This window comes from Chenopodium album, chromosome 8 (genome assembly GCF_948465745.1).
Source record: "Chenopodium album chromosome 8, dcCheAlbu1.1, whole genome shotgun sequence".
In the NCBI taxonomy this organism is placed as follows: Eukaryota; Viridiplantae; Streptophyta; class Magnoliopsida; order Caryophyllales; family Amaranthaceae; genus Chenopodium; species Chenopodium album.
The window spans coordinates 52,890,967-52,916,684 of record NC_137841.1 but is presented as its reverse complement, the minus strand read 5'-3'; the positions used below and the strand labels follow the sequence as shown (position 1 = coordinate 52,916,684).

At 36.3% G+C, this 25,718-nt stretch overlaps 2 protein-coding genes and 1 non-coding gene across 3 annotated transcripts; 2 read left to right on the top strand and 1 right to left on the bottom strand.

The window, feature by feature from the left end:
- The first annotated feature begins 889 nt into the window (after positions 1-889).
- Positions 890-996, top strand: LOC145557026 (small nucleolar RNA R71). Its single transcript, XR_014092108.1, has one exon. It is a non-coding gene; the product is annotated as a small nucleolar RNA R71 (small nucleolar RNA).
- Positions 997-4,683: 3,687 nt separating this feature from the next.
- On the top strand, positions 4,684-19,881 carry LOC145556122 (ferredoxin-thioredoxin reductase catalytic chain, chloroplastic-like). Its single transcript, XM_081617787.1, has 6 exons — positions 4,684-4,875; positions 6,964-7,076; positions 8,107-8,156; positions 8,249-8,320; positions 19,275-19,335; positions 19,447-19,881. Exons 1-6 carry the CDS (start codon positions 4,770-4,772, stop codon positions 19,489-19,491), a joined length of 447 nt encoding a protein of 148 aa, XP_081473913.1. The 5' UTR covers positions 4,684-4,769; the 3' UTR covers positions 19,492-19,881.
- Positions 19,882-20,872: 991 nt separating this feature from the next.
- On the bottom strand, positions 20,873-21,974 carry LOC145556121 (zinc finger AN1 domain-containing stress-associated protein 12-like). The gene is made up of 2 exons (XM_081617786.1): positions 21,772-21,974; positions 20,873-21,391 (listed from the first exon to the last, which is right to left on the bottom strand). Exons 1-2 carry the CDS (start codon positions 21,874-21,876, stop codon positions 20,933-20,935), a joined length of 564 nt encoding a protein of 187 aa, XP_081473912.1. The 5' UTR covers positions 21,877-21,974; the 3' UTR covers positions 20,873-20,932.
- Positions 21,975-25,718: the final 3,744 nt, after the last annotated feature.

The following is a 25,718-nucleotide window of genomic DNA, read 5'->3' as shown; positions in this document are numbered from 1 at the left end:
GTCAGGTTTAATGGAATCAAGATTAGCATTATTCATTAAAACAGGTTCATCATCTCTGGGAATAGGAGGCCCTTCATAGTGTGAACCACTCCTTAGAGTAATTGCAAAAACTTGATCTGTAGGCCTGGTTGGCTGTGCTGGCAGGGCTCCCTGTTGACGGGCTTGTAGAGTAGCAGAAATCTGCGCAATTTGATTATCTACAATTTTATTATGTGCTATGATCGAATCAATTTGGGCATCTCTACTCTCCATGTGCTTCTGCATACTAGCCAGCATCGCTCTAATTTCTGCCAAAGCAGGGTCGGAAGATGAGGAGGGTTGTTGTGGTTAGTTCTTCTGGCCATCATTGGGGTGGTAATATTTCTGCTGTATTTGTTGTGGCGCTTGTGATTGTTGTGGAGGTGGCGGATTTTGAACATTGGTGCTTCGGTAGGAAAGATATAGATGATTCCGGAACCCAGGATTGTAGGTGTTGGAGTATGGGTCATTCTGCCTATAAGCTTGAAAGGCATTGACTTGCTCCACGAAACTCCTGCAATCTTGCTCCCAATGACCTAAAATTCCAAAATTTTCACAGAAAGCCTCATTAACATTATTATTAATTGTAGAAACATTAGCTACATTTGCAGTACTAAGATTATCTAATTTTTGGCAAATAGAGGTTAATTGAGCTTGTAAAAAGGATACAGAGCCGACACTATGTTTCCCTTTGTTAGCAAAGCCTCTGGGATTCCCATATTGGGAATTATGTATTGCCATATCTTCAATAACTTGACCTGTATCATCAACATTAAGGTTCATAAACCTCCCATTAGCTGTAGAATCCAATATTATTCTAGATGAATTTCCAATCCCATTGTAAAAGGCTTGGATTAACTGCCACTGTGCCAGATTATGGTCGGGGCATTCTCTCTGTAGATCCTTGAACCTCTCCCAAGCCTCATATAGAGTTTCATCGGCCTCTTGGGAAAAGTACTGAATAGCACTCCTTAGTACATCTGTTCTCTCTACAGGATAATATTTATTATAAAAATTTTAAACAAGAGTCTCCCAGTTAGTTATACCAAGTTCAGTTCTATTTAATCCATTATACCATAATTTAGCTTTTCCACATAAAGAGAAAGGAAAGAGAATCTCCCTGATTTGGTCATGTGTGACCCCAGCTTGCCTGATGGTATTACAATACTGACAGTAGTCTGCAATATGATGATTTGGGTCTTCACCCTTAGCTCCACTACATTGCTTCCTTTCTATCATCGTGATAAATTGGGGTTTAATCTCGAATTGTACCCCATCAAGAGCCGGAGTGGGAGTAAGGTGTGGAAAATCTGTAAGCTTTGGTTGCGAATAATCACTGAGCTTCGTAGGTACCGCCATCTATGATTCTGGATCTGAAGATACCTCTGAATCGCTAGAATCAGTTGGAGGGTCTCGGCGATTATTGTTATCACCAGAACCCGCCAGGATTTGCCTGTAAAGATTCTTTTGTCTATGGAAAGACTGTTCGATCTCAGGATCGAATGGGATATAACCTGCTCTTGAACACCTGGGCATAAACAAAGATCTAAAAAGCAAATATGAGACTTGCCTCAAAGAACTACCGTTCTCAAAGATAAAAAGAAATAACCTAGACTACAGAAAACAAACAGAAATAAAAATAAAACCGTCTCCCCGGCAACGGCGCCAAAATTTTGACAGGCTAAAGTCGTAATCACCTAATAAAAAATAATACCTAAATCCACTAACTATGTAGATAGGGAAGTAGGGTCGAATCCACAGAGAAACAAGTCTTTCTATTCCTAATTAATTAATATAATCTAGACTATTAAGTAACCAAAATTGTTGTTGTTAAAAGGAACTAAACTAAGGAGATTAAGAGTAAGGAAAAATCAATAATAAAAGGCCTAGGGTCAAAGGTTCACCAATAATTAATATTTCGGGATAAAGCATAACAATCAATAATTAATATTGCACATATAACATGATTAACAGGATCTCACAATTTATTAATCAACATAGATCTAACAGGCTCTCACAATTTACTAGATCTAAGTTCCTATTGAAAATTGCCTTTAATTAAAATTAACATATGCTCGATTCATCAATTCAATATTGCTATACTTTTACAAGAAAATCACATCTGCTCGATTCATAATCTTGTTATAAAGCGTGAAAACAATTCAATAAGAAATTATCATGCAATATCAATAATCAATAATAACAAATTATCCCTTCATATTAATTATGGATTTCCCAAAACCCTAGAATTAAACTACTCACACATAATTAAATGTAAACTTAACAAAGTACTTAAAGAAGACATGGTTAAATTAATAAAGTAAATAACTGTGATTAAAGTAGAAGAAATCGTTACCAAAATAATCAGAATTAAGGAGTTGAATTAAGAACAAAGTTGTAGAGGGAGAGAAACTAATCTAAAGCTAAGTAGAGAGAGAAAGTCTAAGAGAAGAGGGGTCCTAATCGAAAGAATTAAAATTGTCTTTATATCTCAAAAACAATTACTCCTAATTAAAACTAAAATAAATCGCCGAATCAACACATCTAAAAAACTCGCGCCAGATCGGGCGAAGGGCCGCCCGATCGGGCCTGCCTTTTCTCTTATAAGTGCTTCTCTCGCGCCCGACCGGGCGCGAACTCCTCTTCCCCGCCCAGCCGGGCGCGCCTTCGGGCGGGAGCATACTAAGCCGGGCCCGGGCACTTGGGCATGTTTTGGACTTCGACTGGGCTCCGATTCTTTGGCCCAATCCGGATTTCCTCTTCGGGTCTTGAATACTCGATCCAAATGCCTCGGAATATCAAATGCTAAGCGCTTAATCACCGGTTATAATTAATGAAGAGATTGATAAAGAAGAACTTCGTGCCTTGGCTTAAGCTGAAAAGGCAGAAAAAGCCAAAGAGAAATTGGCCAAAAACGAAGCAAGACAGAAAGCAAATGAAAAGTAGTGTTACTTGTATATTACAATAGGTGGTACTTTTTACTGGGGTATTTGTTTTCACAGTAGGGGTTACTTGTGTTACTTTTATATGTAAGAGGATTACCTGCATGTGTAATAGAGGTTACTTGAATAGTATACTGGGTGATAGCCATTTTCTATTGGGGTTACTTGCATAGTATAGTATGTGTTACTTGTATTGTTACTAAGTGGTTAATTTCCCAGAAAAATAGAGTTTACTTTTATATATAATAAGAATTACTTGTATAGTATACTTGTTATTACTTGCATTCAATAGATGATTACTTATAAAAACAGATGATTGTTCCCTGGTAATTCATTATTCTTGTTTCTGTTATCTATACCGAGATTCATTAATGAATCACCTATTTCTTCTACCTCCATACTTTCTTGTGAATCTGGAAAAATTTCTAACATAGGTTGAAAATTTTCTGATTCTTCAGGTGGAAAATTTTCTGATGATTCAGCCATGGAAGCTTCGAGTTTGAAGATCTGGAAGAAAATGTTAGAATTTTCTGTAAATTTGTTTTGTAAATTTTTATATGTTAATGCGGCTGCTGTTTGTTTAGGGATTTGTGTAAATGTGGGCTTTTTTAACAAGTCAGCATTAGTTTTACTTTTGTCAAATGTATCCCGTTATTTTTGGGAAGTGAATCCCGTTATTTTTGGTATGGCAGCTGGCCACATGGTGAGGCCAGCCATGCCAGAGACCTGTCGAAAAATAAGATAAGGTGTGTTTTTACTTTTTAGGAAATTTTGTCTAGAACTACCCTAAACATAGGGTCATTTGTGAACAACTACCCAATTTTTTTTATTTGTTTAGAAATACCCACAAGTTACAAAACGTTTGGGTAACACTACCCATTAACGTTTTCCGTCCAATTAAGACGTTATTGGGCCCACTTTTTTATTTTTCCCACTTAATTAACTCCCCTAATTACCTTCTCTCTTCTTCCTAATTAACTTCGTTCCTCTAAATTCTCACTCAATAATCCAAAAGATTATACTCAATCAATTGAACACAAATTCTCAATTATTCAAGTAATGTTTCACACTTTCCTTTTAATTCATTGTTTATTGTATTTGTATACAAGTTTTAATTGAACGCAATTAACATAATTAGGGTGTAAATTAGGGATTCGGATTAGGGTTTATGGGTTCAAATAAATTTGGGGGTTTTGATTTCTAGGATTTAGGGGTTTAATTGAGTTCTAGGTTTCACTTATTTTGACTTTGAGAATGAATTCAATTGCACTTTAATTACTAATTGGCCATTGCAGTTGGTAGGATGTCTAATTGGCCATTGCAATTGATAGGATGCCTAAATTTGGGGGTTTTAATTTCTAGGGTTTAGGGGAAGTTAATTAGGGAAGAGGGAGAAGGTAATTAGGGGAGGTTAATTAGGGAAGAGGGAGAAGGTAATTAGGGGAAGTTAATTAAAGAAGAGAGAGAAGATAATTAGGGGAGTTAATAAGTGGAAAAAGTGGACCCCATTAACGTTTTTTTGGACGGAAAACGTTAATGGGTAGTGTTATCCAAACTTTTCTTAACTTGTGGGTAGTTCTTAACAAATAAAAAAAAAAACGGGTAATTGTTCACAAATGACCCTATCTTTAGGGTAGTTATTATAGACAAAATTTCCTAATTTATAGTATATAATTATTAATTATTGATCGATTGATTTTTCATCATTTTTTCAAGAGGGGAAAATAAAAACCCATTCGTGAGTTCATTAAAAATCCGGCAAGTCAAATTAGAAAAACTAAACAATTGTCGTCAATTTCGAAAATCACCATGAAAGCTCTTCAAGCTTCAACTTCTTACAGCTTTTTCAGTATTCCTTCTACCCAAATCCTCCGAACACGAATAACTCGTCCACAATGTGTCATTCTTTCAAAAGGTAATGCTCGTACTTCGTATTCATCATCAATCTTCTTCCTGATTCAATTGAATTTTGCCTTTTTTTTTTTTTTTTTTTAAATGTTAAATTGTCAATTAAAAGTATTTGATTTGACTTATAATTGCCTCAAATTCATGATTTAGGTATGAATTTCGGATTGTATTGATTTAAAATTTAATCATATGAAGCTATAGCTTGATGTTCTGCTGCATTTTTTTTACCAAGTCACAATCATTTATTTTTGTTGTTGATTGTTGTATGATTTCTTGTGTAAAACTGATAAATCATGATTAAATATGTTGAGAGCATATTTTGATTAATTGAAATTGGGTCTAATTTTGTAGTAGAGTGCTAATCTTTTTCAAAATATCTTCATCCATATATTTTCATACATAATTTTGAGAAAGAGGCTGTTTAGAAGTTAAGATTGAAATGGTGGTTTACTTAGTTGGAAGGCTACAATTATGGTGTCTAATGTTCACATTGTCTAGGATGGGCAGTGTATATAATTGCTACAAAAGGGACTTGAAGTTTCATTGACCTAATTTATTATAGTCTTGTGATTTTATATCCTCATTATCTTTGTCTGAGTATAGCTTTACGGAGTTTGCGTCTTGTAAATGTAGAATTGCAGTTGCCTATTCCCTTGTTGTTTAATTTAGCTTGCAGACTCAACAAACAAGTCATTTTGATATTTGGTTGGGTAAATCTTGAATAAACTTTGTCAATCAAGTTGGAATTACTTGCATGAATCAAATCTTGAGTGACAAGATTATTTGGACATCTGTGTAACTTAAACAGAGACCACCTTAAGTGGATTATACACACATTTATCTTTCGCTTAGAATTTTGTTTTGTACCATTTAAGCCAAAAAAATTATTTTAACTGTCTGCCTATTAAGAAACTTCAACTAACTCTTACATGGTGTTTTTTTTATAAAAAAAAAAAAATCTAACCCTGAGATAGGAATAGGAAGAAAAATAACTACATTTTCGTATTCAATTTTCGACAAGGGCCAATGTGCAAAATCACTAATGAATAATTTAAAAACATAAATGGAAATGGACGACACTTGTAGAACAGAAAAATGAAGAATCTCAATTCACACTCTCATTTTCTTGAAGGAGCTCTCCAAAAGAATTGCTTGATGTATCTCTCACTCTCTCATTCTCTAAAAAGAGTTTGTGAAAAGAAACTCTATTAACTCTTCCTCTCCCTAAACATTGATTGACTGGTAAAAACACATTAGATCATTTGGACATTTATGTAAAACTAACTTCGGTGGTGGTTAATAATGGAAGTTGAGGACATTTAGAAATAAATTTTCCCATATATAGATTAACATTGTAAAATTATGAACTTCTATTATTGTGGTGGATAACAAGTTGATCTTGTTCTTCATCCCGGGACTAGTTAGCAAGAGAATACTTTCCTACACTACTCACACACATCATTTGTCACTTGTTTTATGTAAAGTTAAAATTTCTTAGAGTGGTTGTCTTTTAAACTTGTAGTACACATTAGTTTTGAGATATATAGGAACATTAAGAGTAATGTGCTTGTATTTTAAGCATCTTGTATTGGAATATAGATCTATTTCCTTGTTATTTTACTTATATATTCTTCTCTTATCTCCTTTTAGTTGAATAATAAGAAGTATAATGTAACAATCATGTTATAAACTGTTATAAAATGACCAGCTAGGCTTTCAAAACAATTTTTAGATATGCTAGCAGACTCTAAGTCAACACAGTCATATTGGTTTATTGAACTTGATGAATTGTTTTTTTCTTAAATTACAAGGTACTCATACTTTTCGTTACAACTGATCAAGACTAATATGTAGCTGATGATAGGCTGATATACCTTTTATAACCAATATATAATTCATATGAGATTAATTACTATCCTTTATGCAAAACCTCTCTGTGATTGTGGCTACAGTTGCAATTCATAACCCTGCAATCTAGATTCCACAAGGTTATGTTTAGAGATTTCTTGTACTATTGATTAATTTCTTGATACTATTTTTTCTTTCATAAGTATGCATCATCTGATTGATTCTACCACATCCACTTTTTCTCCAGTGGAACCTTCAGACAAGTCTGTTGAAATAATGCAGAAATTCTCTGAGCAATATGCTCGGAAGTCAGGAACATATTTTTGCGTTGATAAAGGTGTCACATCTGTTGTTATCAAGGTATATTTATTTTTATTATTATTTTTTGTTTCTTTCTGGCTATGTGATTGCCTTATTGTGACACATCCATTCGGATATGTTGATATTTAGTGATGAATCCCCCAATCCCTTTTTTTCTCTTAAGATTATTCTCTTTAGGATGTCCTTACATGCGTGAAAAAATGTTATTATATTGCAGAAGATTCAGAGTAGTACAATCTAATTGGGAAATTTGAAGTAAAACAAAAAAAAAAAAAAGGTCCAACAGATCTTTAAGAAAAAGTTCTTGTATTTTAAAGAAGAATAGTAGATACTCCCTTCGTGTTTTTTTAAGTGTTACACTTACCAAATCCGGTCTTATTTTAATAAGTGTTACACTTTCTTTTTTGGCAAAAAAATACATTAAAATATTATATCGCTCTCCTCTCATGGTCCCCACCCAAACCCACTACTACTTTTTTTATTTTTTATTTTTTATTATATCTCTCCTCTCACATTCATTACTTTTCAATAAACTATTAATTCCACTATCTTTCTTTTACAATTTTTTAGTACTCCAACTACCCCACTTTCCTCTTATTTTATTTAAATCAATTAAATTGCCTAAACTATGTGCCTGTCAAACTGTAACCCTTAAAAAAACATGGAGGGAGTAGGAAGAATTATCATTATTAAATACTTTAATTTGCTCAAACAGTATGTCTGATGAGATATATCTTACACAATAAGCTATCCTAAGGTGGGTTGTTTTAACTTCATTTCTGAAAGTATTGTAAACATAGCTGAAGTTGAACTAAACTTAGTTTGTTTCACAGAACTTAATTGAATTTTGCTGGGATTTTCTTGAAACTCAAGCTATCTAATTTTTTAAATAAACTAAAGTTATCTAAACTTAACTTGATGTTATTATAGTTTAAAATTCTCTGAACTTAATTGAAGATATAAGAAAATTTGTTGTTTGATCGAATGCACTCTTGACAACTACGGGCTATAGTGCTTTAGATTTCCATGCCAGCCCATTATGTAAAGGTTTTAGTTTTGAATATGACAGGGATTAGCAGAGCACAAGGATGCACTAGGTGCTCCACTTTGCCCTTGCAGGTAAGCAATATTTTGATCTATTTGGAACGCAACGCCTTTTATTGTAGATGTTTTGATGATTTAACATTGAATAGTATTCTAACATTCTTCAGATATTATGATGACAAGACAGCTGAAGCTAGTCAGGGTTTTTGGAACTGTCCGTGTGTGCCCATGAGGGAAAGGTATGGGTCGCTTCCCAGTTCCCACCATAATCTGTAAATTATCAATATATATGCAATGTAACTTGAGAGCTGTTCATTACATTTTATACAAGCCAATTGTTTTGGAACTTGTGAAATCTTAATGCAATTACCTTCTTACTAAACTTTTATTGGATGAAAGATCTTGGGTGATGTCTTTTGTGGTTGGTCTCTGCTGGAATATGGGAAATTACATTGTCTTCATCTTGTATTTATATTGCTTTTAGTATCTATCAATGATGTTTTGAGCTGATGTCGCCATGTGAGGACATTAACTGATGTTATTAGTTCTCTAGCAGAGGCTTTTGACTTTTGAAGCAGTTAAATGATCCAAAACTCTTCCTATTGCCTTTATGTTTTTGAGATTTTTGCAAAGTGGTAGCTATTGAGGTAGTGAGTCAGCAATTGAGATGCATGATAACATCTATTCCCTTCATCTTCTGGTAAATGACTTGGTCTTTATGAAATTGTTGAATCTACGGCTGTCTATTAAGGACCTGTCTCTATCTGCCAATGAAACTTTTCCCTCAATCTGTCTAGTCTCTAGTGTTCTTTCTCTTTCTCATTTAGCTTTTAGTTTTCAACTCTCTAATTTTTGCTGTAATTTCTTGGAGATAGTTAAGGATTCAAACTTATTCAGATTGCTTATTAAATTTCATGAGTTCTGTATATCAGTACCAGTTCGTATTTTCTTTCTGCTTCTTGAGTCTAGTGACTGAGATGCACAATTACTGTCTGTTACTTTTATCCTTCGGTATTTGGCAAAGTTTTAATGAACTTGTTTAATTTAGGACGTTGTCAGGTATTTGGTTTAATCCCTCCCTCCAAAAAATACTGTCTTGTTATCCTGAAAGTGTGATGCTACCTCTGCTATACATTTCTGAGATCACCTTGTACTCACCTTGAACGGGAGCAACAAATGCTCTATACTTTTATCACTTCCACTCTTATTCATATTCTTGGTCTTCTTATTGAGTTAAATTCACTCAATGTATTCTCCGCTAATCGCTCATGATCAAATTATTCAGTCACACTTCCACTCGTTTTCAATCTAACTTTCAAGAAAATTCTATAGAATGAATCTTTTTCTCAAGAACCCAGAAAAATTCTCATCAATTTGATATGACTGTTGCTATTGCTGTGTGGCAAGGGAAACTGTTCAATCATTGAAGGTTCGTGCAAAATTTGGTAGAAATCGTGCCTAAAAGGCTAAAACACTTTTGCAAGTCAAATTACTTGGCTTAGTTCTCCTTCATTACTAAGGCTTTTGAGGAGATTCTTTTTTCAATTTCGATAACTTTTTGTCTAGTTTTTGCCTGCAAAATTTTAGACTTTATCAACTTGTGGAACTGATTGATCTTAATTTTATGGGTTCTTGACTAAACGATTCGTTTTTTAAGCTTTTCTTGAACTTTTTTGAAATTGAAAACGAGTGAATTTGTAATGATTGGTGGACTGTTTTTGTGACTTTACATTTGGGATGTGGAGCTTATTATTTTTAACGAAGGATAACAAACAACTAATTGTTTCTTCAGACGATTGCTTATGCCTTCTCGTGAATAGTTAATCAATTCACAAAAATCAAATGTTTAATATTGCAAAATTGAATTTCATTAATGAAATCAACCCAATTTAAAGGCATACATTCCATGCCTATTAGGATTTTCAAACGATCCTAATTAATCTAGAAATCTTAATTAATATCTTAAACAAGATAAATATTAGATTTTTTAAAATTAATTCCTAAACCCACGTATAACCTAAATATGAAAACAATTCGTGCACATTTATTTAAGGAAATAAAAACCCAATTCTATTATCCATGCGTAACTTTTGGATTGATGGATGAACAGAATTTATAGAAAGCAATTAAATCTTCAATCTTGAGGCTCCTAGTTCCTATCAATTCCGAAAACTCACTTTGTGTCACCCAAAACCCACCCATAAATTTAGGGGGAGTCTAGGTGAGGAAAGAGAGAAGGGTTGGAGTGGAGGAGAGAAAAGTGGTGGTGCTTGTTGGAGAAGAAATTGAGGCGGTGATGGTAGACTTGCAACTTGGGAATAGGGGTGGAGAACAATAGAGTGGTCATTGATTAAATAATTTAGACGTAGGTTAATAATTAGAGCCATTAAGGTTAAATAATGAACCACAAAAGCATGGGTTAGCTCATTTGAGGATAATTAGTGCACTACTTAGACTTAATCAATTCTAGGGGTTCACTAAAAAAAAAAACCACCAAATAGGAATTCCGAATATTGAAGACCTCCTTGCCAAAATAACTCCTTTGTTACTTGTCTCAATTGCAATTTTGGGAATTATTATTAAATTTATCTCTAGACAAAATCCTTGTTTAAGAGGTTCTTTAATGAGTTCCTCACATATTTATCATCCATTTTATTATGTCATGGAGCTATGCATGTCTAGGTAAATTGCAACTATATTTCACAAGAAACTTATTTTATTAAATGGTATCTCTTGATAGAATCCTTGCATTAGAGGTTCTTTATTGAATTCTTCACATATATATCATCCATTTTTATTATGTCATGGAGCTATGCATGTCTATAGGTAAGTTGCAACTTATTTCATAGGATACTTATTTAGTTAATATCGTAAGATAGGAATTAAGAGAAGGTTGCTTATTTTCCAATGAAGATCCTCTACTCTTTTAATGCTCCATCATGCATCATCTCTTTTGTTTCCACTTCACCTTCATGGCTTCATCTGGATCTTCTTAGACTTTTCATGTCTCTTCTGTAGTATGGGCACTTAGCACTTCATTTTACACTGAAAATGTTACGAAATATTATTGGAAAATATGTAAATAATAATATGAACTTTACTCCATTTTCTTTTAATAATCTCAAACTTTGGATTATTCTGGAATAATCCCAACTTTTGGGGGTGTTTTCTTTCTTCCATCCCAAACTGGTCAACAAAAGTCAATGACCTATAATATTAGGTTACTTGACACATGTCAAGTCCTATTTAGTCCAAAAAAAAAAAAAAAAAAACAAATAAAAACCAGAAAAACATCAGCCCTCCTCCCCTTCTCCCACTGGTCCACCTTAACCCCATCCTCACTGCCAGCCCGCCCGTCCATCCCTCGTCGGCCCGACACCCATCCCCCACCCCTAGCGTCTCCAATTACCCTCTCCCCAAAACCACCACGCAACCACCAAGCAAACCCCTCCCCGACTCCCAAAAACCCCAAACCGCCGCCCCCAAATGAATGGCATTCAAACTTCTCAATTTCCATTTCTCACCACCATTAACAAACCCATTTCTGCTCCATTCAAACTCTTGCTTCAACCTGTTGCTCGCAAGAACCCTTTTCCATCTTTTCTCAATTTGTATTAAATTAAATTCTCTGTTTTTATATTAATTATGACTTTATCTATGCGGGTTTTCATTTTTTATGAGTTTTGTAGCTTCTTTGTTTTCAGATTATTTTTTCGTGAATTTGTGTGTCAATATGTTGCATTTTCTGTGATTTTGATGTCTGCTTGTTATACTTGTAGATTATTTAGTATTTGTTAATTTGCTGCAAAAGTAAGCAAAAATTAAAAAGCATTGTCTTCAATGGTGGGGGAAAGTTGGAAAAGGACGGAAGGAGGGCAGTGAGGAGTGGGTCGCATCACCAGCGTGGGGGGCAGGGAAACCGGCGTAGAGGGAGTGTGATTAGCGATCCAGCCACAGCTGGGTGGGGACAGTCGGCCGACGTCAAAGTTTGGGTGGCTGATTGGTAGATGTGGGTTTGGTTGGGTTTTTTTTTTTTTTTAACACATGAAATTGTAATGTGTTATTTTAAAGAAATAAAAAAATAAAAAAAATAAAAAATTCAACAGGTAATCGATAATTGGGATTGAAGAAAGAAAACAACCTCCAAAGTTGGGATTATTAAAAGAAAATGGAGCAAAATTGGGATTGTTATTTACAATTTTTCCATTATTTTATTATTTTGATATGCAGCCAAGTCTCAAACTTGACACTTGGCTTCACCTAGGTTGCACGGAAACGGATTCGGGGACAAAAGCGGGTACGGATATGGGGACGGAATACGGCAAAATGAAATTTTCAAAAAACGGGTACGGCATGGATACGGCAAAAGTAATTTAGCAAAATATAAATACATGAAAAGTTTCAAAAAAAAAAAAAAAAATAGAAAAAAAATTCATACAAAACAAATTAAAACAAAAACCACTTTAATGTAATGTTTTAATCACATGAAAGTTAGATAATTTTAACCTTTTTTTTTCACATATAATTATTACCATTTAAAAAAAAAAAAAGAAAAGAAAAAAAATAACAAAGCACAAATTAAACGACAAACCTACTGACTTATTGGGGGCCCTATAATAAGATAACCATTAAAATGAAAAACATAATAACATTAAAAAAATGAGAAGTAAAACTGTAGTCAGTAGAAATAGAAGTAGAAGTGTTTCAAAAAAAGAAGTAGAAGGAAGTGGATCACAGGTCGCCGGCGAGAAATCGTGGCTTTGTGGGTCATAGCAGGTGGTCATCGGCAAGTAATCCAAGGAATTTTGGCTTATCAATTTCTAGGGTTTTGAAAAATCAACCGGATTGTAAGAAAAATTGGGGTTTTTTTTAACAAATGGGTTGGGCTTGTATTGGGGACGTCAAAATGCAAGAGGATCCGTCCCCGAAACGTTTCCGGAGCTCCTCCCAGCCGTCCCCAAAATAGCTTCCCGTACCACCTTTTGAGGGTACGCCATGGGGACGTATCTGGCCGTACCTGTCCCCGATACGTCCCCCGTACGGGAAACAGCTACCCTACGGCGTACCCGTGCATCCTTGGGCTTCACATGTTTGCGACTATGTGTGTCCAAAATTAGTTTAGAGTTTAAGTGATATAATAAAATATAAAAGTGTTTTTATTGGGAAATTGTACATTTGTACAATATACCCTCTAATTGTAAATTTGTAACAAGCATATGTGGCAGATTAAATCTTTAAAATTCATATATCGACTTGTGCTTGGTTATTTCTTGGTTGAATGCTATGAGCTTTGATCGTTAGTTGAACAACTAATTCCTTATGCCTAACAATCTTAAAAATGAAAGGGGAATCCCCCCCCCCCCCCCCCCCCCCCACCAAATTGCCAATATGGCAGTCAACGTCAACACCATTTTTTCTCATACTACACTGTTGAAGGTGTACAAGAATTATCAGGTTGTGAGGAAGAGCCAATACTATGTACATGACACCTTCTAGACGTGTTTGGCTGTTTGTTTATTACGAAGTGGTGCTTACTAACATGACTCAATAAATTTCATTGATTTGCCTCTGGACCATAAACGGGTGTTACTGTTAGCATTGCCAAGTTATCTCCGAGAACTTGTTTCCAGTTTGAATACTGGCGCGATATAAAATACTAATAGTTTAATGAGGTAGGGAACATGATTAACACAATTACACCTAACAGGCAAGTAGTGAACCACTAATACTATAATTTTCTCGAACCTTAAAAACACTATGTAGTATACAACAAGGTAGTCTTTCAATCAGGAATTTCACATTTAACTAGGTTTGCAAGCAGAGGCTCATTATAGTCATAAACTAAGTTAAACCAAGTTTAAAAACAATACATGGTAGGATGTTTTTGGATGCATAAGGAACAGCTATTACAATAGTTACAGTCTCAGCTTCATTGTCTTTACCCAATTCTGAAGTTTTTTCTATCATTTGTAAAAGGTCTAATGCTTTTGATTTCTGGTGCAACATTATCTAGGTAGAGCCCTATATTTCTTTCCAGTCAAAATAGGATAGGCAGACTGTGATTGATCTTAACTGTATCCTCTTAGAAAGAATTAGAACTAAAAACTTGCCAGATCACAAGTTCATTGAAGTATACCAAACTCTTGGAGAGATTAGCTGCAAAACGTGATGCTAAGAACTTTTAATTGCAAACTTACTATGCAATGTTCTTGATGTACTTGTGAAGACAGATCGAGTTAAATATTTTTCATGATTAGATCACTGTAATGTACTTAATGTGAGAATGATCAACCTTAAAATATGTGAGACTAATGTAGTCTATGTGAGTTAGGCAGTAGAGATTGGTGTAATGCAGATGCAGACATGGGAGTGGTTGGTGGAGCAATGTATGAAAAAGCTCAAGGTGCGAGCAAGAGGGGTTCTGCGTGCCTAGGTGCGCCTCTTTGAAGTGAGGCGCACCATATGTACAATTAAAAAATTTTGGCCGAAGTTTGCTTCAGATGCACCTCATGTGCACCTCGCGCCTCAGGTGCACTCCGCGCGCCTAACTTGCACCTAACCACAAACGCCTCTCCCAGACCAAGTTAAGCTCTTAACCCCTATCGCCTTGCTTAGGCGCGCTTTTTCTAACACTAGTAGGAGATCGAGTAGCAGTGAAAGAGGTAGAGGCAAGGGATAGTGAGAAGAGTGATTTGAGTTTTTCCAGGCTAGTGTAATTTTACTATTCCAGGATTTGAAGCGGTAGGCAATTAAATTTGGGACATTGGGTCCACTTTTTTGTCAATACCTGTGCAATTAGCTAGTTTGATCCTGGTGAGAATATAGGAACTTTGCCAATTCTTAAGTGATTCAGCGCTGTATTAGAATCAGAGTTGCTTTCCTCTATGCCCAGTGTACTGCGTATTATGCTCTCAATACTGACAATGATGCAATGTGATATACCCTTAAAGTGGTAATCCCTTCATTGCAGATTTATAGCCCATATACATGGAATTCTGAAAAGAAAACAAAAGAAATCCAAAACTTATGTTTTTGCCTGTAATTTTTATGTGCTCAGAGATTGTTGGTTACTTGAAAGTTTGTTTGGACTTAAAGATCCTAGTTTTGACCCTGGTTAGAAGCTGGCTTGATGTTAAATGCTTACTGTTGAAATGATCATGCATTGCAAAGTATACGTACTTAAGATTGTGGTATCATTATGTGGTTATTGATTAAGGGAGTTGGATTCAGGAGACTTCCAACTATTTGTCACTGGATATTGTGTCACTGAACTACTGAAGAGAAATACTATCAAACATTTTCACTTTGATGTGCTCATTGTCTGTGCACAATATAATGTAACTTTGTTACTGCAGAGTAGTATTGCACTATAATTGCTATCAGAGCTGGCATCATGGTCATGGTGGTAGTGTTGATGATTTTACTTGCTTCTTAGATTAAGGATCCTTCTTGCATCTCTATGTTAAGTGATCATCAGTTTTACTAGTATTAAGGATGACACATAAATTTGAGAAAAGTTTTGTCACATTATTTTTTTTCCTAAACTAGTTATGGTTTTTGAGTTAATACCTTAATATACCCTTAAAGGTCTAATGTTGGCTGCAGAATATCAAGTCAATCAACTGTTCTTTTTAGATGCAAACACAACTGTTCGAGGGTATTTTGGTTAAATTATGCCATGTCATTAATTAAATAAGTTTAGGAGAATGCTAATTAATTTGGAGGTATTATATTTTTTTCAAGTTCAATATTTTGTCCATATAACTCCGCCAGTGGGTTTCCCGCTGCCAGTCCCAAGCCTGGATAAAGGAGGAGGGTTACGGTAGGCCAGTGACAGCCAGTATAAAACTTCGTCACATCCCATGACATGAGCCAAACAGATATTTTCGTGGGGGCGTTCCCTACTCAGCGACGCGCTGCACTTCCTAGACCCGGGTGTAGTGATAAGTATGCAAGGGTTGCTAGGTCGTCGCCCAGAAGCGACGCGCCACATTGCCCGAGTGTGGTGTCAAATGAGCAAGGGCGTGCCATTGGGGCGTTCCCTACTGAGCGACGCGCTGCACTTCCCAGACCCGGGTGCAGTGATAAGTATGTAAGGGTTGCTAGGTCGTCGCCCAGAAGCGACGCGCCATATTGCCCAATTGTGGTGTCAAATAATCAAGGGCTTGGAGTTGGGATCAGGAGGGAGCGTGGGAGAAAAGAATTTAGTTTGCGGATTGGTTCTTGGAATGTGGGGTCTCTTACGGGAAAATCAGCAGAATTGGTAGAAGTAATGAAAAGACGACGCGTGAACATCATGTGCCTCCAAGAGACAAGATGGACAGGAGAAGGAGCTCGAGGCTTGGTTTTGGGGTATAAGGTATGGTATGTTGGGCAAGAAACGAGCCACAGAACAAGGAATGGTGGAGCTAGGAACGGAGTTGGTGTGGTTCTCGATGAGAGGTTGGCAAAAGAGGTGATCGAGGTCTATCGGAAGAACGATAGGTTGATAAGGCTGAAGTTGCTATGTGGCAAGGAGATTGTGAATGTTATCAGTGCTTATGCTCCCCAAGTGGGTTTAGATGCAGAAGAGAAACGACAATTTTGGGAGGACCTAGACGAGGTGGTGCAGGGTGTCCACCACTCAGAGAAGTTATATATTGGAGGGGATCTAAATGGGCACGTTGGGGCGAGCCGAGATGGCTATGAGAGTGTCCATGGAGGCTTTGGGTATGGGCAGAGGGACGCCGGTGGTGAAGCTATTATGGATTTTGCCCAATCATATGATTTAATTTTGGCTAATACTTGGTTTAAGAAGAGGGATTCACACTTGATAACTTTTCGGAATGGAGCAAATGCAACTCAAATAGACTTCCTGCTCACAAGGAGCATAGATAGACAAAGTTGCATAAACTGTAAGGTTATCCCAGGGGAGAGTGTGGTCACCCAACACCGGCTATTGGTAATGACTATTCGTCTGAAAGAGAAGGCGAAGAAAAAAGTTAGACAAGAAGAACCAAGGATAAGATGGTGGACCCTAAGGGATGCAAAAGCTAAGGTTTTTACAGAAAAGGTAATTGAAGAAGCGGATTGGGATGGAGAGGTGGATCCGGACATGACTTGGTTACGAATGAAGAACTGTTTCCTAAGAGTGGCCAAAGAGGTCTTAGGGGAAGTAAGGGGAAGAACTTCGGTACAGAGAGATACTTCGTGGTGGAATGAAGAGGTGAAAGCAGTAATTAAGCAAAAAAAGGAATGCTATCAAGCCTTAGGAAAATGTAGGAGTGATGAAACCTTTGCAGCGTATAAGGAGGCTAAGAGTAAGGCAAAGGCAGCTGTTCGCCAAGCAAAAGAAAAGGCATATCAGGAGGTTTATGAAAAGCTTGATTCCAAGGAGGGAGAAAGGATCATTTATAAGATGGCAAAGAGAAGACAAGAGGCAAGGAAGGATATTGGCATGGTGAAGTGTGTCAAAGATAAGAACCAAATGGTCCTAGTGCAAGAGGAGGGCATCAAGGACAGGTGGAAGGGGTACTTCGATGAATTATTTAATGGAAGTAATGGAGTTGTGATAGGAGATACCTCTATGAGTGATGAAGAAATCAACATGGAGTATGTGCGAAGGATTAGGAGAGTAGAGGTGGAGATTGCACTGAGGAAGATGAAACCTAAGAAGGCGGTTGGCCCTGATGGGGTACCGATAGAGGTGTGGAGGTGTTTGGGTAAGATTGGTATTGATTGGTTAACAAACCTTTTCAACAAGATATGGACGGCTACAAGGATCCCACAAGATTGGAGGAAGAGCACCTTGGTCCCGGTTTATAAAAACAAAGGAGACGCTCAAGATTGTTCTAACTATCGAGGAATTAAGCTTATGAGTCATACTATGAAGTTGTGGGAAAGGGTGATTGAACAAAGGTTGAGGGCATGCACAAGCATTTCAGATAACCAATTTGGTTTTATGCCTGGGAGATCTACTATGGAGGCAATCCATTTGATAAGACAAATGATGGAGTTTTATAGGGTAAAGAAGAAAGATCTTCATATGGTCTTTATTGATTTAGAGAAGGCATATGACAAGGTGCCAAGAGAGATACTTTGGTGGGCAATGTTGAAGAAAGGTATCCCACGAAGGTATGTAGACCTAGTTAAGGATATGTATCGGGATGTGTCAACAAATGTGAGGACATGCGGAGGGTTGACAAAAGATTTCCCTATTACAATCGGATTGCATCAAGGGTCTGCATTAAGCCCTTTTCTTTTTGCAACGGTTCTAGATGAATTAACTAGACCAATTCAAGATGAGGTTCCATGGTGTATGCTGTTCGCAGATGATATCGTTTTGGTGGATGAGACTAAGGATGGGGTTAATGTCAAGTTGGAGCAATGGAGGCAAAGGTTGGAATCTAGAGGGTTTAAGCTAAGTCGGAGTAAGACTGAATATTTGGTATGTCGTTTTGGCACTCAGAGGGGGACAAGCAATGAAGTGGTGAGTTTGGATGGAAAGGATTTGACCATGAGTGAATGTTTTAAGTACCTAGGGTCGATCATCCAGAAGAATGGTGACATTGATCAAGACGTGACCCACAGGATTAAGTCAGGGTGGCTTAAATGGAGAGCGGCCACGGGAGTGTTATGCGACCGCAGCATTCCCTTAAAGTTGAAGGGAAAATTCTACAGGACTGCCATAAGACCAGTGTTGCTCTATGGTACAGAATGTTGGGCTTCTAAGAAAGAGCATATTAAAAAGATGGAGGTTACGGAAATGCGCATGTTAAGGTGGATGTGTGGAAACACTTTAAGAGATAGAATCAGAAATGAGGTTATTCGCAAGAAAGTAGGTGTGGCGGGCATTGTAGATAAATTAAGGGAAAATCGTCTGCGTTGGTTTGGACATGTAAGACGGAGACCCGAGGGTGCACCGGTGCGAAGAGTGGAAGAGTGGGACCATGGAGGGATTAAACGAGGAAGAGGAAGACCAAAGATGACTTGGTTGGAAGGAGTGAGGAAGGATATGAAGTGCATGGATTTACGTGAGGATGAAGTTTTGGATCGTAAGGGATGGAGGAGAAAGATTTATGTTGATGACTACACGGAATAATCAAATTTGGTTCATGTTAGCCGACCCCACTTTTGGGATTAAGGCTTTGATTGATTGATTGATTGATTGAATATTTTGTCCATATATTGATGAAACATATATTGAATTGACAGGAAGGAGTGCCACTGCATGCTTTTCTTGACCCCAGAGAATGATTTTGCAGGCAAGGATCAGGTAATTTCTACTTGATATTACTGAGACATTATCATTATTGCATTTGATTTCTTCCCTATATTTCCCAGGATATTTAACCATCACTGCAATTTAACCACAAATTTCTCGCAGACTATTGGCTTGGATGAGATACGGGAAGTAACTGCAAACATCTAACGTAATGACCTATTCGTTACTGAATTGTTTGGGAACTTGCAATCAGCCTGTACATTTTGTATTTTTACAAGGAAGCTGGGTTAGTGTGTACTGTCTGCTCACCCATCAATGAACTTTATTTGTGTTTTGGATAGATGAGTATAGTTGATATATTGCTGTGACAATAAGCAATCGTCGCCTTTTTCTTATATTTTATTTGTAATTAGGACGATTTGCTTATATGTAAGCATATTTTTTTTCTTTTCAATGTTATATACAGAGCATCATGTTTGTAGAAGCGCAGGGTATCCTATTCCTGCACCCGTGTTAGTCGTGTGTACTGATCAAACTTTTAAAAGAGAATTTTTCGAGAAAAGGAGAGGGATCTCTATCCCTTCTTGATTAATATCATATCTTTGCATTTGTGTGGGAACCTACTATTTTCTCCCCGTTCATCCCCCCCCCCCCCACCCCCCCTACAGTTTTGTATCCAGAAATACAGTAAAAATAAGGAATTCACATCCTTTGACATTTACCAGGTAGTGCTTTTCTTTCCTCTGAATATGCTAGATTGCTAGCTTCTATCCTTGTGCGCTTTAAGGGGTTGTAACTTATTTTTCCTAGAAGAATTAGAACAATCGGCATAAACTTGAATCTGCTACTAATATTGGGTTGTTGATGTACATGTAGCGCAACAACTTTAAAGAAGTTGAATCCATCTTTGATCCTAACTTGTGTGTACTGCATATATATTCATATTGATAAAATTTGATAATTACCACCATCTTTAGTAGACAAAATTGGAATTACCAGGTTTTTTATTTTTTTGTTTTTTTATTTTTTATTTTATATATATATATAAATTACCACCTAGTTTTTTCTCAAACTTTTAAAACTTCCACCTGTTTGACGAATGACGTCATCATGGGGCCTAATTTTGCATTTTCCCTCTCTCTTGACTATTTCGAATTGAATTGAATAGTGCAATCAAGGTTTGGGGGTAATTAATTTGAGGGTTTTGCTAAAATTGAAAAATTAGGGTTTATGAAATGAAAATTGGAAATTAAACGAGTAATTGGGATGAAAATAAAATCAAATCATGCAATTTGGGCAAGGAAAACAAGGTAATTTGAGGGAGGAGAGAGGGAAAGAGAGGAAAAAAGAGATAAAGTCATTCGTCAAACAGGTGGGAGTTTAAAAAGTTTTGGAAAAAATTAGGTAGTAATTTTTGAAAAAAAACTTGAGGTTGTAATTTTAATTTTGCCTACTATACATTGTGGTAATTATCAAATTTTCCTAAAAATAACAAGTTGTTTACTTGTGGTATTACAAATTAGGGCATGCAAATTCACATGGAAGAATAGACATTACTTCCCTGTAAGTAATCTAATAGAGTACCAAATAGAACAAACAAATTTGTTAAATGTCACAAGCAATTCCATTCAATCACTTAAAAATTACATCAACAAGCTTCAACTGAGCGCGAACTGCTTGTAGCAGAAACCTGCCCACGATTATTCTTAGCACAATCTTTTCCGTCTCTTGCAGCAAAAGCAGCCAAAAACTTGTTTCCTAAGCCACCATTATCTGAAACTGCCGAATTCCTTCTCCTGCAAGCATGATCTGCAGGGAGCCTATGTTTGAGGCAGACCTTAATGTTGCAGCATTTACAAACTGTGGCATTAGAGAACGTCAAATTCTCCTTGCAACGTCTAACTGGACATCGCGGTTTCTTCTGCTTTGAAGGGTCACAGTCTTTTGACTTTTCGTGTTTTTCCTTCATAACTGCTTCCTCTTCACAAGATAGACCTGTGGTTTCCATTGATTTAGAGCAAATTTCACACACAATCACCTTCCTGCTTTTGTCGTCCGATTTCGGGCAATCATGTGACATGTATGTTCTGTGTTCTACGCAGAAAACCTGTAATAATATAATGGCTTATAACTTAGAATTACTCAAACTTTTTTTTTTTATAAAAAATAACCTTTATGTTTACTTCATATATTAGATATTAGTTGCAATTTAATGAAATTATTTATGAAACATAAAAAATTCTAAAATTTACAAATAATGGATATACAAATAATATGTAACAGAAAAACTATATACAATCCAACAAATATCTAATAATGTACTTTACTATAATCCGCAATAGATAAGTAATATACTACCTCCGTTTTATATTATTGACAACAATAAGACATTTTTCCTCTCTTATTTATGTCAAATCGTTGCAAATAATATGAAAAGGAGGTTGTAAATAGATTTTCAAACATACCCTGGATATTTAAAAGTTGTACCTTTTGGCAACGATTGCAGCCGAAGGGGAGAAAATCAAGCTGATAACAATCCGAGTATTGACAATGTCGTCCTAAATCTGGAAAAGCTTCTGTTCCTCCTCCCATCTTAATCCTCTTGTTTGTTTCTTACAGAATAAGAAAATTATGTTGAAAATCGAAAGATAAAACGTATGAAATTGGTGCGTTTATTAGGAAGGAAGGCTTGAATTTATTACTTCTATATAAGTTGCTTGTAGCTTGGAGAATAAGATAGATGCCCAAAAGAAGAATCGTGAATTTAGACTCTATACGACTTATGACGTCAGGGAACACGTTTTTCTTTTTTCTTTTTTTTTTAAAAGAAAGTTTTTCTGATGAATTTGAGTTTAACCAAACCTTAATGAGTGCATCTAGGCGCATAGGGCCTATGTATTTTGCATGCACATAGGAAGACAATCTGGAGTTCGGTGGTACATTTTCTATTTTATTTTAGTATAGTGGTACATTTTTGTGTACTACTATACATGTATAATGTACCATTAAAGCATAAGTTATTTAAATAGTATTTTTTATGTACTATTATGCATGTAATGGTACTTTTTATCATCAAAATTTTCACCTTTAGATTCGCATTATTTACAAAAATGCCATCCTATTTGCATCCTTAATACATAGGGACTATGCGCCTAGAGTTTTCCAACCTTAATAAAGTAGGAGTCGACCACTCCACCGGATGTTGATAGAGCATAGCCATTTATTGCCTAAGCTAATGGTGTTCATCTAATTTGGACTGACCTTATTTATCTTCTAAAAACATATTTATGTTTATCACAATGACAAACTTATAATCACTATCGGAGTTAAAAATTTTAATTTGAGGGACAATTACGAATTTTTATTAATCCGAAAAAAATCTGAAGAAAAAATATCAATCATACAAATTGTTTAAATTTGAAATCGCATAGTATTCTTATTTCTATATGGAAAAAGAGGACTATAGGAGTTTAAAAGTTACATCACATGTTAAGAAAATTATCCGTTCGTTTATAAGACCATCTTCAATGGTGAGATTTAACTTTGAGAATTAAAATATAAAATGAGTTGTTTTTCATACTCAACATTGATACTTAACTCACTTCTCAATTTTACAACTCGTAATATATAATTGGTTTTCAACGGTGAGACTCTATTAAGTATACTAATGTCATTTTCCAATATACCCTACTATATCCAATTAAATAAAAATTTATTCTCCCTCCATTTCATAATGTTAATCCCATATACTATTTGGGCGTTTCAAAAATATATACCCATATTGAATATATTTCATTTATAACTTGATTTTTTTTAATTAATAATTTGTGGATTGATAACATGACTCTAAATAAGGAAATCTTTACCTTAAATTATGCAATTATGACTTGTGCTTTCCTAGTAAAAAATTTAAAAAGTTAAATAAGGTAAACTAATTATGAATTATGTTGTACTTTAGTGTTAGTAACTAAATATATTTCTTTTCTTATTTTTATGTGATTGATTCCACATGAGACTAACATTATGAAACGGAGGGAGTAAGTTTTTACAAAAACATTAAAAGTTAAATAAATGAACCAGTATAAACTTGATACAAGCTCACTTTTTTTGTCAATTGAGACTAAAGATGGCAATGGGTACGGGACCCCACCCAAGCCAGACCCTATTGGACCCTACCCTAAATTACGAGTATATGTCTCTTTTTTTAGACCCTACGGGTACGCGTAGGGTATGGGTCTAGGCAGCATCGGATAAGGTAAGGGTCCGGATATGATGTTTTCAAATTCAGACCCTACCCACGAACCCTTAAGACCCATACCCCTTCCCAGACCTGTACATAGACCCGCATAATATATTAACTTAGGCAAATTTCAAAGTCGAGTAGAAAAAAATCTAAGGATGTTGATATTTTAGGATGTTAATGATGAAATAAAGTATGATACGAAAGACTATTATAAAAAGCAGGCTCTTAATTAACTTTCTAGTTGTGCACTTAATTTTACAAGATTTAAATTATAATGTGCTTATGGATAATAATAATAATTTGTTTATCTATAATTCTAATATTTTTTTCAGGGATTTTTTTGTGAAAAACTACCTTTTATATACAACTTTTTGTGAAAAACTACCTTTTAAAAAAATTGTTGTAAATGACTACCTGTTTTTTAAAAAATGTTGTAAAGGACTACCACTTGCCGGAATTTGGCCGTTGACTCCCTTTTCCGGCGTTGACCACCCACGTGCCAGTCACATGACCTTTAAAAATGTTGTAAATGCATGCACCACCAGCATTGCCGCCATCTTCACCACCGCCCCACCACCACAACACCTCAACCCACCTCAAAACTCCCTTACAACCGCCCCCACGCATCCCAAAACCAACCCCACCCCACTTGAAACCACCTCTACCCTGTCGAATCCAACACAAGCCCTCAATCGCTCCGCAATTCCGCGACCCTCAAACAACAACATCATAACTCCTCAATTGAGGAAAGAAAAGGAAGGGCGATTTGGTTTTTGAGGGGGTCGAAGGAGGGTGGGCGGGATTTCGAGGGTTTTTGATGCGTGGGTGAGATGAAATTTGACTGAAAATTGATTTAAGGGGTTGGTCGGAAATAAAGAATCGAGGGAAAGGGGAAGGGTTTCGAGGTGTTCGGGGGAATGATGAGCAGTAAATTGAAGGGGATTGGCAAGGAAAGGGCTGCCGGATTCAATGGAAGTGGGGGTAGGGAGGAGAGTGGCCGGAAATTGATAATTTGTTTGAGGCTAGGGCTGCAAGAAGGGTTAAGGAGGGCTAGGGGAAAGGAGCGCTACAGGGGGTGGGGGATGGTTGGAAATTGGAAAGGGGAGGCGGAGGGGCAGCAAGCGCGGCAGTCGGAAGTGTGTAGGGGTGGTCGGAAACTGGACAAGGGAGGGGAAGGTGACGACGAGGGGGTAAGGGTGCTCGAAAACTAGAAAATGGAGGAGGAGAAGGGGTGAGGGTGGTCGAAAACGAGAAAAGGCCGCCACATGGGGTGGTCAACGCCGGAAAAGGGAGTCAACGGCCATATTCCGGCAAGTGGTAGTCCTTTACAACATTTTTTTAAAAACAGGTAGTCATTTACAACAATTTTTTTAAAAGGTAGTTTTTCACAAAAAGTTGTATATAAAAGGTAGTTTTTTCACAAAAAGTCCTTTTTTCATTTAATTGTTTTACGATTTGTCAAATTGATGGATCAAGTTCTTATGTATTACTTCGTAGTTTAATTGTTTTTTGCACAATACATGCAATCATACAACGAAGAATAGAGGATTAAATAAATTTTGGGAAAAATTTTTAGTAAAGTACATATATTGGACCCTGGACTCTATCTAGACCTTGCTAGACCCATAAGATATAAGTAAGGGTCTTAAAATTTTAGACCCTGAGGGGGTGTTTGGTATGTGGGGATTTGGGCTTGGGAATGGGAATAGGAATTGAGGAGGTGGGAGTATATATTTCCTTGTTTGTTCTGTGGGAAGGGGAATCGTAGGTGGGATTGAGAATGGGAATAAAATTGCTCTATCAATTATTTTATAACCTAGGGGTAATAGAGATGAAAACTGGGAATAAAGAGGAAAATACCATTTTGCCATTAATGAAAGCATAAGGATATAACATTATATTAATACGGGTGTTATTTTATTCCCAATCAACTCCCTTCACAGCCCAAACGAGGGATTGTCAATATATTATTAAATTCCCAACTATAAATCTCAATCTCATTCCCAACCCTCTATTCCTCTAATCCCTAAATTTCCATTTCCATTTGTCAAACGCCCCGTAAGTGTCCGGGTAAGGTATGAGTATGGATTAAAAATTTCGGGTACGGGTCGGGCATTACTAGAGACGACCCATTGACATCCCTAATTAAGACTCAAATTTGAATATCTAAACTTGGCAACTTTCTTTTGGG

What these genes read in the sequence shown, in the direction of transcription:
- LOC145556122 (XM_081617787.1), top strand. Translation starts at nt 4,770, where the DNA reads ATGAAAGCTCTTCAAGCTTCAACTTCTTACAGCTTTTTCAGTATTCCT. An exon ending in GCTCCACTTTGCCCTTGCAG is followed by an intron (nt 8,157 to 8,248) that starts GTAAGCAATATT and finishes AACATTCTTCAG; the next exon opens with ATATTATGATGACAAGACAG. An exon ending in ATTTTGCAGGCAAGGATCAG is followed by an intron (nt 19,336 to 19,446) that starts GTAATTTCTACT and finishes AATTTCTCGCAG; the next exon opens with ACTATTGGCTTGGATGAGAT.
- LOC145556121 (XM_081617786.1), bottom strand. Translation starts at nt 21,876, where the DNA reads ATGGGAGGAGGAACAGAAGCTTTTCCAGATTTAGGACGACATTGTCAA. An exon ending in GCTGCAATCGTTGCCAAAAG is followed by an intron (nt 21,392 to 21,771) that starts GTACAACTTTTA and finishes ATATTATTACAG; the next exon opens with GTTTTCTGCGTAGAACACAG.